Source organism: Meles meles, chromosome 9 (assembly GCF_922984935.1).
Source record: "Meles meles chromosome 9, mMelMel3.1 paternal haplotype, whole genome shotgun sequence".
NCBI lineage: Eukaryota > Metazoa > Chordata > Mammalia > Carnivora > Mustelidae > Meles > Meles meles.
The window spans coordinates 59,021,374-59,037,242 of NC_060074.1; the positions used below are offsets into that span (position 1 = coordinate 59,021,374).

Here is a 15,869-nt window from a genome sequence, read left to right on the forward strand (position 1 = left end):
CATGCAACTATTACTACTTTTGAGAACCTGTTTTCTTATCATAATTTCTGTCAGTAAAATTTTCGTATGTTATCTGCTAACCGATAACAATCTTTGTGTTTGTTCTCTATTTTGAAAACATTAAAAGAAAAAAAAAACACTAATAACCCTTTAGTCCATATAAATCTTCACCGTCGCTGAATTTTATTGAGAAGTTTTTATTCAGTCTGATCAGAAATAACTTAGCAGCAGGTATTTCTTAAGTACATATAATGTGCCTGCGTGCTAATGATTCTGGTATATAAAGTAGATTAAAACAACAGTCTAGGTCATTTTGGCAAGATAAGTCATATACATTTAGTGTATGGCAGATAACATACATCTAGTGAGCCAGATAACATTCTGCCAATTATGTGCTGATAATCCTACATTGCATACTGATAGAATACAAATTACACTGATACTGCTTTGTTTCTATAACTAAGTATTAAATTGGTTGCTAGAGAGAGAACTAATGCAACAAATACTTATTCAGAACCTTGTATATGCCAATATGCAATAAAGTAGTACTTGTATACCAATCATAGTAAATGCAAATTAGAAGAATGGAGAAATTGGTATGACTGCACAAAGTGAGTGACGCTTGAACTGAGCTTTGATAGGTGGGCAGGACATCACTCCGAAAACAGAAATTTGTCTTTCTGGAGAAGAATGTAGAAATAATTCTATTCCAGGTGGTATACTTACTTACCTCTTTGTTCATGCTTTTTTTCACAGATATATTAGAATGTAAAATGAATAGTTTTTGGTGGTGTTACTGTTGTCTTTATTCAATATTTTATTAAAAAAAAGACGGGGCTTTGAAAAGTAAATGCAAATGTAGGAGGAAAGAATTAGAAAATGAATATTATGAGCATTTACCTATTATTTTTCAGAGATTTATAAGGTTTTCTTTTTCAGGGTAAAGGGGCAGGGCAAATATTTTACTTATCCAAAAGTGGTGTATTAGAAGCTTTAAGGTGGTGGAGATTTTAAACTACTCAAAAATAGTTTTGTCTTAACTTTTTCTTCTTACTGTGAAAAAATACGTATCATAAAGGCAGGGCATAGAGTAATGAAGAGCACAAGCTTTGTGACCAGGGTTTCAGTTGAATTCCATTTTTATCTCTTTATCTCTTCTTTATGGTATGACTTTGAACAAGTTATCTAATCGTGAGCTTCAGTTTTTGTCATCTATAAATGAGGGCTTTTAATACCCATCTCCTAGTATTATGAAGTGATATGTCATGATTAGAGTGTGCATGCCGTATCGGAGATGTACGATAAATGACATTTTATTCTCAAGATTAAATTAATTGCTGCTTAAATAGATTAACAACTAGCTTATTTTAAAATATAGGACATGAATATTTCTGAGAATTTTTTTAAAGACCAAGTCTGTAACTGTGTTGCTCACTTTAAGAAGGTAAGGGTAGGGGCGCCTGGGCGGCTCAGTGGGTTAAGCCTCTGCCTTCAGCTCGGGTTGAGATCTCAGGATCCTGGGGTTGAACCCCACATCGGGCTCTCTGCTCAGAAGGGAGGCTGCTTCCCCCCTCTCTCTGCCTGTCTGCCTGCCTCTTTGCCTGCTCGTGAGCTCTGTCTGTCAAATAAATAAAGTCTTTAAAAAAAAAAAAAGGTAAGGGTAATAACTACAAAAGAAATGAAAACTTGCCCTTGTGTTTTGTACCTCCTAATTTAAGAAGACTCTAATGAATCAGCTGATTTTTTATTGAGCACTTACTATTTTTCTGACATATTTCTCTAGGACATGCTGATGGAGAGAAAAATAAATGCATTAAAATTCTGACCTTTGAAATGATTAATGTCTCCCATCCAAGTACTAACCAGGCCTGACCCTACTTAGCTTCTGAGATCAGACAAGATTGAGTGCATTCAGGGTGGTATAGCCATAGGCTGAAGATAGTGAAAGATCTTTAGAATACCTGTTTTTCATAAGATTTTCTTTGATCAGTATCCCGTAAGGGTCAGTTAGGGCTTGATAGTCCTACTCTGATTGTATACACACACACATATACACACACACACACACACACACACACACCTTTTCTTCATCTAGTTTTCCAGATTGCAAGAGAAAAATAGAAAATAGGACACATAAAAATTCTATTTCCACTCCTAATATAGCTCTGTGAGCATACCCATCCAACACTTGGAACAAGTTTAGTTACTATATTATCTTTTGTTTGCTTCCTGTTTTACACTCTTATTATCAGAAATTGTCAGCTAGGAATGTTAAAGCAATTTTATGTTTGAAGTTCTAAGAAACATAAATCTTATACAGAACTAACACTTCTTAGTATAGTTCTTTTAATTTATAGTTTCTGTGTTTAATTTGTAGTTTAAAGATTCTGTGTTAATAACATAGTCTCTGAGCAACTTTATTATTGTTTAGTACTTGCTATGTATTTTGAGTGATAGAAATCTGTTTCAAATTAATTCAAATTAAGTTGTTTTAGTAAAGATAAAGGAAAAGCTTTAAAAGTCTTCCCATTATCTATAAGAAAATTATTTATTGACTTTTGATTCTGAAATACTTTTCTTTCCCCAGTCTAATGATGGGGATGATGCTTGGTCATTCACCAGATACTTACTGTGTCACAGGCATACACTGTAGACATAAAGAACAAGATCTACTCCCTGTTAATGCCAGTATTGTACAGGCAAATGCAAACTATGACTTTATATAAGCCTTTACATAGCCTATATATTTTAATAAGTTTAATATGTTCTTATCGTTGTAATTTCCTAAAGAAGTTAAGACTGGTTATGATGCTAGATACTCTTGTAGGTCTTAGTTCATTCCTCAGTGATTATTCTTAGACGACTAGTAAGCTGATTAATAGATACCCACTGCCACTTTTTACATTCCAAATTGCTTTACTGGATGAGTTTTTGTTCTAAATTAAACACAGGTCAGTGCTTTCTGATGTTTGGGTTTTTCAGTTCAGTATGCCATGGGAGAGTATTTTATGAATTCAGAACAGGTCAGTGATAAAGAAATGGAAAGTGTATATTTTGTAAACCTAATGATTAGATTTTTATAGAAAACAAATGCTCCCCCTTTTTTTTTGAAGGAAAAATAAACATGAATGGTAAAACTTTATATAAAATGCTTTCTTTGGATATCTTGATTTCAATAGATATTTATTCTGTACCATATTATGTGTGCCAGGTACTCTGCTAGGGAATGGATATGTGACGGCAAATAAGATACAAACATTGCTGTCAAGTAGCTGAATCTAATAGTACTCTTTTCTTGCTTTTGTGTTAGGAGAAAGTGTTATATCAAATAGCTTGGTGATGAACAGTACCAGCTTTGGCATGCTATGTATGTACAAATCATAGTGGTATCACTTTGCTTGTTGTGTAATCTCATTTAATTTTTCCATGTTTTCTGCACCTCCATTTTCTCATCCATAAATTGTGAATATTAATCCCTACTTCTCAGTATTTCAGAGGCTTACACAAGGTAATTTCTGTATAATAATTAATAAGCTCAATAAAAATAGATAAAAGTGATACACAACCAAGTATTAACTCTTACATATTTTTCTTGCAAAAATGACCTTGCCTAGTGAGAGATGGTGGTTTGCATTTTTCTTAAAGATGATGTTAAAGCACAAGCAATGTATGTAAGTCCTTTATTCCCCTTATCCATCTGCCTTACCACCTTGTTAATTGTTAACATGGTTGAGCTCTAACTTTTAGTCTCTAAAGCTTTTTATTTCTTTCCTTTTTGGGCAACTATCAAGAAGCATACCAACTGTATTGCTTTAGTTTTTATACCAGAAAGGAATCTGAAGTCACTTGTTCATTTTACATAGGTTGGGTGAGTAGCCACCAGAAAGAATTGGTATTCTAAGTTGGTATCATACCAGTGACTTAGAGGTGATAGTCTCTTGTAGCTCATAAATAGTCTAGTTCAGTTTTTAAGTTTAGTGTGTATTTGTCATGGTCTAGAAATATATGTTATGCGGGAGTGTCAAGATTCTAGGGATATTGTGACTTTTTAAAAGATAATAATATTTGGTATAGCTATATACTTTAAAAAAAATTTTATTTTTTTTTTATTTTTTTTTTTTTTAAGATTTATTTATGTGGGAGCGGGAGAGTGCTCGAGCAGGGGGAGAGGGAGAAACAGATCTCCACTGAGCCGGGAGCCCGACTCAGGGCTTGATCCTAGGACCTGGAGATCATGACCTAAGCCAAAGGCAGATGCTTAACCATCTGAGCCACCGAGGTGCCCCTAAAAAAAAACTTTAATTAGGAATTTTTCTAAGGAAATAGATGTCTTTAAATGTTTCTCCCTAATTTTCTTTCCTTTTTAAAATATTTTCTTTAAAAAAATTTTTTTCTTTAAGTAATCTCTATCCCCAGTGTGGGGCTTGAACTCACGATCCCATGATCAAGAGTTGCATGGTCTTTCGACTGAGCCAGCCAGATGCCCCCTCCCTAATTTTCTATTGATGTTTTTCCTATGTCAAGTGTCTGTGGATGCCACATTTATAATTCTGATGTAGTTTTGGGAGTAGCTCTTTTCTACCTTTAGCACTCTGTTGTACTAACAGAACTCTGCTCTGTTGACTAGGTCAATTGGGATGCTCCAAGAAGGAGGTTTCAAATGGGATTAGCTATGCAAGAGATTTATTTGGGTAAATACCTGTGATAGACACAGGAGACAGCAGTACAGGTGTCACCCTGTGGAAGAAGAAAGGGAAGGTAGAATTGGGAATTGGGTGGAATTGGGAAGGTAGGAACTGAATCAGGCTATACAGCATGTTTCTGAGAAGGTTTCAGCCAGACTGATGAGTTGCCCTTTAGAGGAATTCTTTCTCTTTGGAAGGAATGCCTAGTTTCTAGTACCCCCACTTTGTCATTGGCTGGGAGTAGCCCGAGGGAAACATGACCTGGGGTGAACTCCCAGAAGATTCAAAGGTGTAGCATGTGTAAGTGTGAGTCAGCTATGCTCTCTCTGCAGCAGCTTCTGTTGAACGGAGGTCTGAGGCGGTCAGCTCTGTGACTGCCGAAGTTAGTAACACTAAGAACTACAGTGGCAGGTATACGTGTATTTTATTTAATCTTATCACCAGCTCTGTGAGGTGTTGTTCATGAGCAAATGGAGACGTTGAGAGCGTAAATAACTTATCCCAATTGCTGAGCTAGCCAGTGGTAGAACCAGAATTGTAACTTGGGCAGGATTGTGACTCCAGTGGCTCAAGCATTTAAGTAGCTATACCAGACTGACTAAGTGCATACCCTAAAAATTTCTGAACTTTATGATTTAACTATATTCTTTTTATAAAGTTTTATAAATCTAAAAATGTCTAATTACCTTTTGCCATACTAGTTTCTTAAGATCCATTTGTTTTCATTAAGGCATACATGTTCAGAACTTGTGGCTTTACTGTTTGAATTTTGATGCATGTCTTCACTTGTCAAAAAAAAGTAAATTATGCTAGTTACACCCCATCCCCCTTCTCTCCCAGTATATTGAAGTTGTACTACAGATCTCTAGCTACAGTAAGCAGTTCTCCAAGGATGAAGAAAGAAAATGTACATACACATAGGAATTTCTTTTCCAGAGCTAAAATTGACATTTTATAAATAATTTCCGTGTTGCAAACTTGAGACTAAGAAATCACAGCAATTCAGTGATATGCATTTGGCATGAGTCAGTTTTAGTTCTTAGTGCTTTTCATTGGAAATGGCATAAAAAGTAAGATTTCTTTGAATTTTTTATGCTGTGGGCTTACAAGAGACAGAAGATGTTTTTCTCTTATAGATGCTTGGCAGTGCATGGCAGCAGAAGTAACGAAAGGGTCACAAACCCTCGCAGTACTTCCCAGGTCAAATGCACCCTTAATTTTTAAAGAATCTAGAAACAACCTAAGCAGTTGATAATAGGTCATTTCTAGGTGATAAAGGGTATTTGATAGGGAGTGCTGCTTTTCTTTTACACCTAGCATTTTTTATAGTCATTTGGAGACTTTATGTTTTTAAATATGTAATAACTGGTAACTGAATTACAACTTTTTTCTTTTTTTTTTGATATATGACATTGATTTTTAGGTCTTAAAATTTTTCTTTCAAGCTTTGTTAAAAAAAAATTCAGTTCATTTTATTTATAAGCACTTTCCATAGTCATTGACTTCAATATAAGTGCAATTGGAAATGCCTGAGGCAGCTACTGTTATGAGACAGAGACAGAGACAGAGATGGAGAGATTATAATTATGGTAACTACTGCCAAAAGTGTTTATGCGTTTTTCTTTCTGATATCTTTGTATTAATTTTAAGAGCGTTACAGTATAGCCTCCTTTGAATGGAAAAATTGGGAAACATGGATTGATGCTTTAGAAACTTAGTCTAGTCTCTCAGTGACCTAGCAGTTGATAGGAAAATATGAATTTGAAAATAAATAGCATATTGGGTAAGCTGTACTATACTCATGAAAGAAGCCAAAAAATTATGGATTAGACAGAATTTGAAAATAATTACAGTTTTGAGTCCTAAACCAGATTCGATATTAAAATGAAATGATAGGTTATTGACCCTTGGGTGTACTTGGAATAAATAGGGAGCACAGTATTGTTTTTAAAACTATTTTGCTTTTATAAGCTAAGACAGATGTACAAAAAAGATGCAGTTTTTATTTTGTATTGGCAGCTTCCAAATATTTAGTATCTATTTCCAAGAGTTGCAATTAGTAAAGCAACCATGGTACTGAAATCTGCACATCCCACAAGCTAATTATATTTGCAAGGTCAGAGTGAATACATATTTTCAGAAAAATAAAGGGTTATATAAATATGTGTCTTCTACTTGGCTGTTATATCACAGTTTGTTGATCTGGAGTATAATGTGTACAATTCACAAATTTGTCTGATAACAGAAAGTGGTGTGTGATTGTGTTTATTTTACTAACCAGTATATTCACAGCAATCACTTCCAAATATCTCTCCAGTAAAGATGTGTTAATTACAAAACAGACAAGGTCTTCTATTATATTAAAGCTACTAACAAGAAGACAGCAGGAATCACACATGTAAATAGCATCATCAACCCCTATTTTAGTCCTCTGTTTTGATCTGTGAGTTGCGCATAGACCAAAGGTGCTATTAAAGACTGAGTGTATGAAATAGGCAGCATTATATGAACAAAATTTATTCAACAAGAAAACAGACCTTTAACATGAATTTAACAAGCCTGAGAAATTATAAACTATCATATGCTGCAGATTCATGCAGTGATAATAAACAAAAAGGAAAGTAAGAGGTTTCCCTAAGCTAGCCAAACTGCTAATGGTTTTGTTATAAGCTGTCTACTGTTGCAGTGACCTCTGAAAAGTCTCAAGGCACTTGTACCAGAAAAAATTAAATGGTCAGGCTGGTGGATAGAGATTCAGTCTGGTAGATAGGACTTCAGCATGGAAAGGAATTATAAAAGTCTAGCATCACATTCCTGAAAATAATCTTTATACTTTCATTTGAAAGTTTTTGTTATTACATATTAATGAGGTAGTTTTGTGCAAAGTTTTTGGCTACATTACTGTTTGGATTTATATGCTGTAAACTGGACTAGTTTAATGTATGTATACTTCAAAACAAACTGTTCAGAAGATTCATGTAGCTCCAAAAGTGGATTCTTGCCCCTGTTCCCTTCCCCATACCTTAATTAATCTTTGGGAGTTCTTTTTGCAGTATATTGTATCTAAGATTTCCTTTCTGATCCATGGAGTGACCACTTTGCTGTCATTCTGTTGCATCATGCTGTAAATACATAAACATGGAGAAACGCCTTCAGCTTATACACACCTCCAAGTACTCACCAGGGCTTTTTCTTGAATCTTACTGTGGCATAATTAACACCTTCTTCACCCATTGCTCATTAGTGCACTGGACATTAATGAGTCTATTTTGATAGGTTGCTCTAAAGGAGGAACCCACTTATTCTCACAGTGCAAAAGGCAATTATAAAATTGTACAGATTAAAATGTAGACTATATTGCCATATTTATATTTTTATTGCGTACTAAATCTAATTTTGGTCTGCAGGTTGTTGAACATGTTAGTTTCCTTAAGACAGTTGCTATAGCAATGGCAGCAAATTCCTTTAATCTTGGTGTAGTTAAAGTATTCTTTCCTATTGGCTATCATATTGCTATTCAGGAATTGTCATAGATCTAAGCATGTCATTTCACATAGGCAATCATTTATTATTTGAGTAGTATATTTTTAGACTTTTTCTCATTTTTTTAATAGAGTTTAATTTTTTTGTTTTAGATTTGTTTCTGACTGATCATAATACCTACTTAGCTGGTATTTTCATTTCCTTTTTATGAAGTTTCACGCCTGCTTATAATATTCCAGAGAAATATTATGGAGATTTTTGCATGTAAAATAGCTGCCTGCTGTTTTCATTTGAAAGTGTTCGGTATAAAACAATATATAGGCATTTTGTTGTGATATGTGATGGAATTTTTGTAGTTTTGTAGGATTGGTTTTTTTCCTGCAAATGATTTTACTGAAATCTTAAAATGGAATCGAAGTGTTCTAAGAACAATTGGGCTAAAACAATGCTTGGCTGTTAAATTGACCACAGTCCTTAAATGGTGGCAGTTCTTAATCTTAATCTTAAGTGGCAGTTAAATTTATTCAAGTACATCTATTAAAATGGTCACTTCTGGGGTCCCTGGGTGGCTCAGTCGTTAAGCAGCGGCTGCCTTCAGCTCAGGTCATGATCCCAGGGTTCTGGGATTGAGCCCCACATTGGGCTCCCTGCTCAGCAGGAAGCCTGCTTCTCCCTCTCCTTATGTTCCCGTTCTCACTGTTTCTCTCTGTTAAATGAATAAATAAAAATCTTAAAAAAGATCTTTTGCTTACATTTTATATATTTATTTTTTACATTTTAATTTAAGTGCTTTTTAGTAGAAAATTTTACTTCTATATTTTTAAGCAAGTGTTTGAAATTATGATAATATCTGGGGCGCCTGGGTAGCTCAGTGGCTTAAGCCTCTGCCTTCGGCTCAGGTCATGATCTCAGGGTCCTGGGATTGAGCCCTGCTTCGGACACTCTGCTCAGTGGGGAGCCTGCCTCCCCCTCTCGCTCTCTGCCTGCCTCTCTGCCTACTTGTGATCTCTGTCTGTCAAATAAATAAATAAAATCTTTTTTTAGAAACTGTGATAATATCTGATTAAAGCATGTCTAATATTAGTACCTATTTTTATTATTTTTTTAAAAATCAAATGACAAAAATATAAGTAAAAGCAGGAAGTATAAACCCAGGCCATATTTATTTATATATAAATGTTAAAGTTAAGTCTGAATTACAGTTATATAGAAAGAAAAAGGAGTTTTCACAAACTATTAAATCATGTATGTTCTGGGAATACTTGATTTTATTTTGAGGCAAGAGGACTCTGGGGAAATTCAAACTGTTAGAAATAAAAGCAAAATCTCATAGTTGATTTTTGTGGTTGTTCTTGTTGGCCTGCCAGAGTGGACACTTGTAATGCTTTTTGGTCTGTTTGTTCCCTTTGTACGATTTGTTGACTCTCTGTGGTAGCTTTCTAGAAAGTGTGACTTTTTCTTTCTTTAGATCTTGTTCTTTAGTATACAGCATGTATACATACTTCCTACAAACATACTTTTCAGACTTGATTAGATTTAATTTGGCTTAACTTGAAAATAAATTTGCTTTTCTCCTCTTACTCAACTACTTGCTCAGCTGTTCTCAAACTATATGAAAACAGGAAACAGTCTAGTTGATGATAACTTTTATAATGTTAATCTCAGTTAAAGCACTTTTAAGGCAAATCTAGAAAAATGTATTATCCTGCTTTAAGATTTTTTTATGTGACAGAAGTATTGAGTTTATTCTCTAGGTAATTGATTTAAATTCCCGGAAAGAAGCATCTGTCTTAAAGTCCCAGCGCTTTACATAAAACTTCACATTTAAAAGCTTTAACGAGTTCTTTCAAATCCATGATAATGAACAGAATAAAGTGTTCAGATAATATGTGATTCTTGTTAAATATCTTAATATATAAGAGCTAACAGATGATAGTGTATTATGTAAGTTTGAACTCTTTTTATACAGAAATTGAATACACTTAGAAAAAGATGTTACCTATCGTTACGTCTTTACTCTGAACTCATGGCCATCTCAGTCTGTACTGTGTTCGTGGCCTAAATCACAGATGACCTTGGTTTTCTTGTGTTTGCCTCCAATTCTTGACACTGGCTTGGCTATTTAAGGCCATCAGACAAGGTATAAAGTCTTTTATAGTCACAAGAAGTAAAAGGTATCTGACTAGAAGAGAATACAGGAGCAAGTGCCTTGCTGGCTGTAATTTTGTTGTCATTTCAAGTACTGTGGGAGTATAATTGATGTGACAGGGCTGGGCTTTACATGTGGTCCCTTAGCTTGTGCTCACTTTCAGTTTTAGTTTCTCTTTGTCATTCATTTTGATTAGGTAAAATTTAGGTGACAAACATATGCACACCAATGGAGGCTGTTTGCTGCGTAAGTTTAATAATGATGTATTTCAATAATAAAGATGCAAAGTTAATATTTTTCTTTACTGCTTCATGAAAATTGCAATAATTGGTGTCACCTTACATTACAAGATAGAGGGTGGTGTGCTGATGGCACAGTCAGCAGGAGGTTCTTTTTTATTAATATTATAATTAAATGATTTTCTGGAAATAGGCCAGAAACAGATGCAAGTTGATCATGCCTGTCCACTGTTGCTTGGCATCATCACTTGCTTTTTAAAAAGAATTGACCTGACACCTTATTTTTACAGGTTGTTATTGATGCCTTCAGATTGATCAATGCTAATATGATGGTCTTAGGACATGAACCAAGACAAACAACCTCAAATCTGGGTCATTTAAACAAGCCATCTATCCAGGTAATGCCTGTATTTGATAATGTGTTGAAACTTTTAATTTTAAAAGCCTATTATAAATGGTCATTTTAAGATCTAATACTTAGCATTTTAATTTGTTTGCAGTTAATTTTTCTTGTGCTTGAGAAGAAGATTATGGAAACACTTGCAGAAATTAGGTTTGCTCATTTATGAGTTCGTTTTTAGTGGAGTCTTTAAACTTACCTAACATAGTTTGAGGATACTCTTTTGGGGAGCATAGTAGAGTCTTTATCTTGAGAGTACCTTATGGCTTTGTATGGTTAACACTGTAGTAAAGGGCTGATACAAGTTTTGGGTAGAGTGCATTAGGGTTATCATTATTGATTGGTTAGTGGACATTTCTCAGCATTACAAATGGGATAATTTTTACACTGTAAGAGACAGAAACATTTCCTTTTAAATGGTACTGAAAACTTTCTGCCTTTTTTTGGTTTACTCTCCACATTTAAAATAAATCCTACAACACATATCTGTATTGTTACTTTTGATTCATTTATAACGTGTTCTAATGTCAGCTGCCATTATTACAGTTAATGCAAGAGTTTAATACCCTCCCGAGTGATTAATGGGTTTTTTTTTGTATCATTCACATGTCTCATTGTTTTTACACAAATCTTCATTGTCTGCAAAGATTATTTTAAATGTGTTTTTAAATGCACCACAACCTGTGTCTCTATAGTTAATTGCTTCTCTGAAGATTAATTAAATGGACAGAAATACCATGTTTGGTTAAATAGAACACATAGGACAAAGACATTATAGTAGCTATTGCTTCTCGCCTTCTGAAACCTGGCTCTGTCATATGATTGTCTTTGGGGAGTTGTGGCTTTGACAGTTAACCATGGTTAAGCCTGGGACACACTCCGATAACTTTACACCTTTAGACACTTACTTTTGCAGCAGTCACTCATTTGAAATCTTCATCAGAGTGAAACCTTTTGTTTCAAAGGATTGAGGTGTGTTGCTTTTGAATAAAATTGTTTTACAAGTCAGGGAAAACTGCAAAGTTTAATGAGTATGAAATAAGCTACCAGTGTTTTGATTGGGTACAGACAAGCCCATGCTTGTATGTTCCAGGAGAATATATGTTTAGCCTGTGATAATGACCTTTCTTATAAACCCCCATAGTATCATACTGCTTCATTATTTTTTTTTTGCCAAAGGTTAAGTAGCATCTCACAATCCAAGGTCATTGTGATTACTACGTAGTATATTTCTGCCAGAAGTTTTTACTAATTGCAAGTGAACAGCCACCTGTTGATGATTTCATCTTTTAAGTGTAAAACCTGCTTTTTAACTTTATAAATTGAGTAAAATCAGTATTAAAATTTGTTCTTTTTCCTACAGTAGTCCAGTTTGTGTTTTTAGTCCTACCTTATAGTTCATAACTTAAGGTGGACCTTGAAAGCAAGTTCCAAACCCAAGTTAAAAGGACCTGGGTGTATAATGGCTACAGCATCATTGTTTTTCCTTTCATTTTAGTTTGTTTGCCTTCTAATTAAAATCCGTAAATACATTTATTTCACACTTTTTATAGCACCCATCCGAATGACATCTATCTGGGTGCTTTACACTTTTAAGACAGTTCATTACTAAACCACTTAAATAGGACCAAGCCAACAAGTAACAGAACAAAGCCACACTTTAAAACTATTTCTTAGTTTTCTAAGATAAGCTAGAAAGAAAGCAACCCAGAAGAACCTGAAGTGACTGGTAATATTTATAGTAGAATTTTGACATATGTTAGTGGAATCTTTGACTCAGGGATCAGAAGCCTTTCCAAAGGGGTTTAATTTTGAAGGAAAATTAGTTCGTGTTAAGAGGGGCATTGCACCTAAACCAACTTTCTAGTAGTAGGGATAGAAACTTGACAGCAACTATCAGCACTTATGCTGATGGCGACTAATGCTTTTCTAACACTGATTTTTTACTACTATACTTATTGTAGTGGGGGAAATTATGCTTATATTGTAGACTACTGTTTAGTAAATTGAGGAAAGTTTAAAATGTGTTAAGAAAAAGATTATAAAATAGGATTTACAAGTTCTCCTCTTTGCAAATACGTATTTTATAAACTGTGCCTATTTATCTGTACAAAGATGTTAATGATTACTACCTTTGGTGGTAATGGAATTTTTTTCTTGTTTTTCCTTTTCCATATTTCTTAAAACTTTCCACAATGAAACATACATTACTTACAGAAAATGTTATTTTTAAAGCACTAAAACAATGTTGGAAATATCTGTAAGAAAAAAACGAACAGACAAAGTTTATCTTAACTTTCATGGTTTTTTTTTTGTTTTTTTTTTTTTTTTTTGTTTTTTAAACTTTCATGTTTTAAATAAGGGAAGCCATTAATAATCCTGATAGGGAGGCAGATGTATGATGCTTACATTCTAGGCTTTTGTTTTAATGTATGAGACTTTGTATTATTTTGTACTTGGAACATTTACCATTATTGTCAAATGGGTTAACAAGCATTTATTTTAGTAATTTTAAACATGTTAAACTATTCCACTTAAAAAAGTGTTCAAAGCATTTCAGATCCTTAGGAGCAATAGTATAAGTGAAGATTGGGTTGTCAACTGCATGGAAATTTTGTAACTATTGATGCACAGATACATTGTGCAAGGCCCGTGAGCCTCTAAGTGTAGTCCTGCTTACAATTGCATTGTCTAACAGAATTAAGCTATTTGAAAAGCATCATTTTCAGTAGTTACTGAAAGTTATAAAACAGTTGCTCTGGAAGGAACCATTGTGTCATTTTGTAGGTGAGGGAACTTTGTAGGGAGTTAACGTAGGAACTGGCATCATAACGTGGACTCCTGGTTCGTTATACTGTACTTGGAACTTAATTAAATAATTAATTTTAGCAGAGGTATATATTTATCAGTTCAAAATTCACAAGTTACAAAAAGGTATTTAACAGAAACTCTCTTCTCTTTTTACCTTTTGCAATCCAGTTCTCCACTCTTGAGGGAACAATAAAACACATTTTGTTTCTTTTCAGAGTTATTATATTTACATAAGGAAAACTCCATTCATTTAAAAATATGATGTAATTGATATTATTTAGCTCCACATTTTCACGTTATCAGTGTAAAATAATTTAAGACAAACAAACCTACCGGGACGCCTGGGTGGCTCAGTTGGTTAAGCGACTGCCTTCGGCTCAGGTCATGATCCCAGCGTCCTGGGATCGAGTCCCACATCGGGCTCCTTGCTCAGCAGGGAGCCTGCTTCACCCTCTGCCTGCAACTCTGTCTGCCTGTGCGCGTGCTCTCTCTCTCTCTCTCTAATAAATAAATAAAATCTTAAAAAAAAAAAAGACAAACCTACCTCTGGATCTAAATAAACACTCCTTTTTTAAGAGCATGGAACTTTTTTGATCGATCAAGAACCTCTGCAAGGGTTATTATTATTGTATAGTTTGTAAGCTGTGTATTTTATAATATGCCTGCTTTTCCATAGCAGTGGGTATATAGAGATATAACTTAAATCTCAGGGCACCTGGGTGGCTCAGTGGATTAAAGCCTCTGCCTTCAGCTCAGATCATGATTCCAGGTCCTGGAATCCAGCCCCGTGTCGGGCTCCCTGCTCCATGGGGAGTCTGCTTCTCCCACTCCCACTCCCCCTGCTTGTGTTCCCTTGCTGTGTCTTTCTCTGTCAAATAGATAAATAAAATTTTTAAAAAATAACTTAAATCTCTTCTCAATAGTCTGGGCAGTGTCAGTGAAGTATGATGAGGGTAAAGTTTTAGTTGTTTGTAGTTATTTGACACAGGCATATATAGGGAGCCATTTAAGTAAAGGATCTTATTTTAGGATCTGTTGTCAAAAATCCCTTTACATAAAATACCGTCTTACACAATTCATTCCAACCTCGTAGCTGGTTGCCTCTCATAAACTGCTTATATCTTTATCCCATAGTTTCTACCGCCTTTGCTCATATATCACTACAGTTCTAAGTTTATTACTTTCCCTTCTTGCTATTATTATTATTTTTTTAAAGATTTTATTTATCTATTTGACAGACAGAGATCACAAGCAGGCAGAGAGGCAGGCAGAGAGAGAGAGGGGAAGCAGGTTCACCGCTGAGCAGGGAGCCCGAAGTAGGGCTCGATCCCAGGACCCTGAGACCATGACCTGAGCTGAAGGCAGAGGCTTAACCCACCGAGCCACCCAGGAGCCCCCCCTTCTTGCTATTATTTATCCTGTAGTGGTTTAGACAGTCTTGAACATTCTTTGCGATTAGGTATCTAGTCTCCCAAAGATATTTGTGCTTAAGTTTAATAAATCACATGAATGAACAAATTCAGAAATATGAATAAATTCAAATGATGATTGATTTTGAAGTTGATTTCACTGTAATGATTATTTGTTTTGAATTTGTCATACTAACAAAATTATGAAGCTCTACTCTAAAGATTAACTAAAGCAGCATGGAAATAATCAGGAAGTTAATCAACAGGATCTCAAAACTCCCCTTTGTCTGTGGTCCTCTAAACCATTCTTTATCTAGAATAGATAGCCCCTTAGACTGGTAATAAGTACCAACCTAGGCCGAACTTCCTTCCTGAAAGGTTGACAAAGTTTGACAAAGAAAACAAGGGTCAGGATATACAAGAGGCAAATAAATAAACTCCCTGCTGTTAGTAAATTCAAAAGGTATTGTCCTAGAAATAGTGCTGTAGAAAGTGACTAGTTTCCTGGATCAACCACTGAAAGCATATTTAGCCCACAGTATATAATATTATAGAATAGATCAGGCTATAAGAATGCTCCTATGAGAAACTCTTGAAGATTTTAAATAGCCAATTAGTGAATGAGTGTGGGGAATGTATCCTGTTTTAATGAAGAATTGCCTAAATTTTCCTAAGTCCGTCATAATGTTTGTT

At 34.7% G+C, this 15,869-nt stretch overlaps 1 protein-coding gene across 3 annotated transcripts in view; it reads left to right on the forward strand.

Moving 5' to 3' along the window:
• Positions 1-15,869, forward strand: part of PSMD14 (proteasome 26S subunit, non-ATPase 14) — a 103,454-nt gene that overhangs the window by 66,586 nt on the left and 20,999 nt on the right. For all 3 annotated transcript variants that reach the window (XM_046019753.1, XM_046019754.1, XM_046019755.1), the window contains exon 8: positions 10,847-10,954. In XM_046019753.1, coding sequence (XP_045875709.1) covers positions 10,847-10,954 — 108 coding nt within the window. The remainder of the gene's footprint in view (positions 1-10,846; positions 10,955-15,869) is intronic.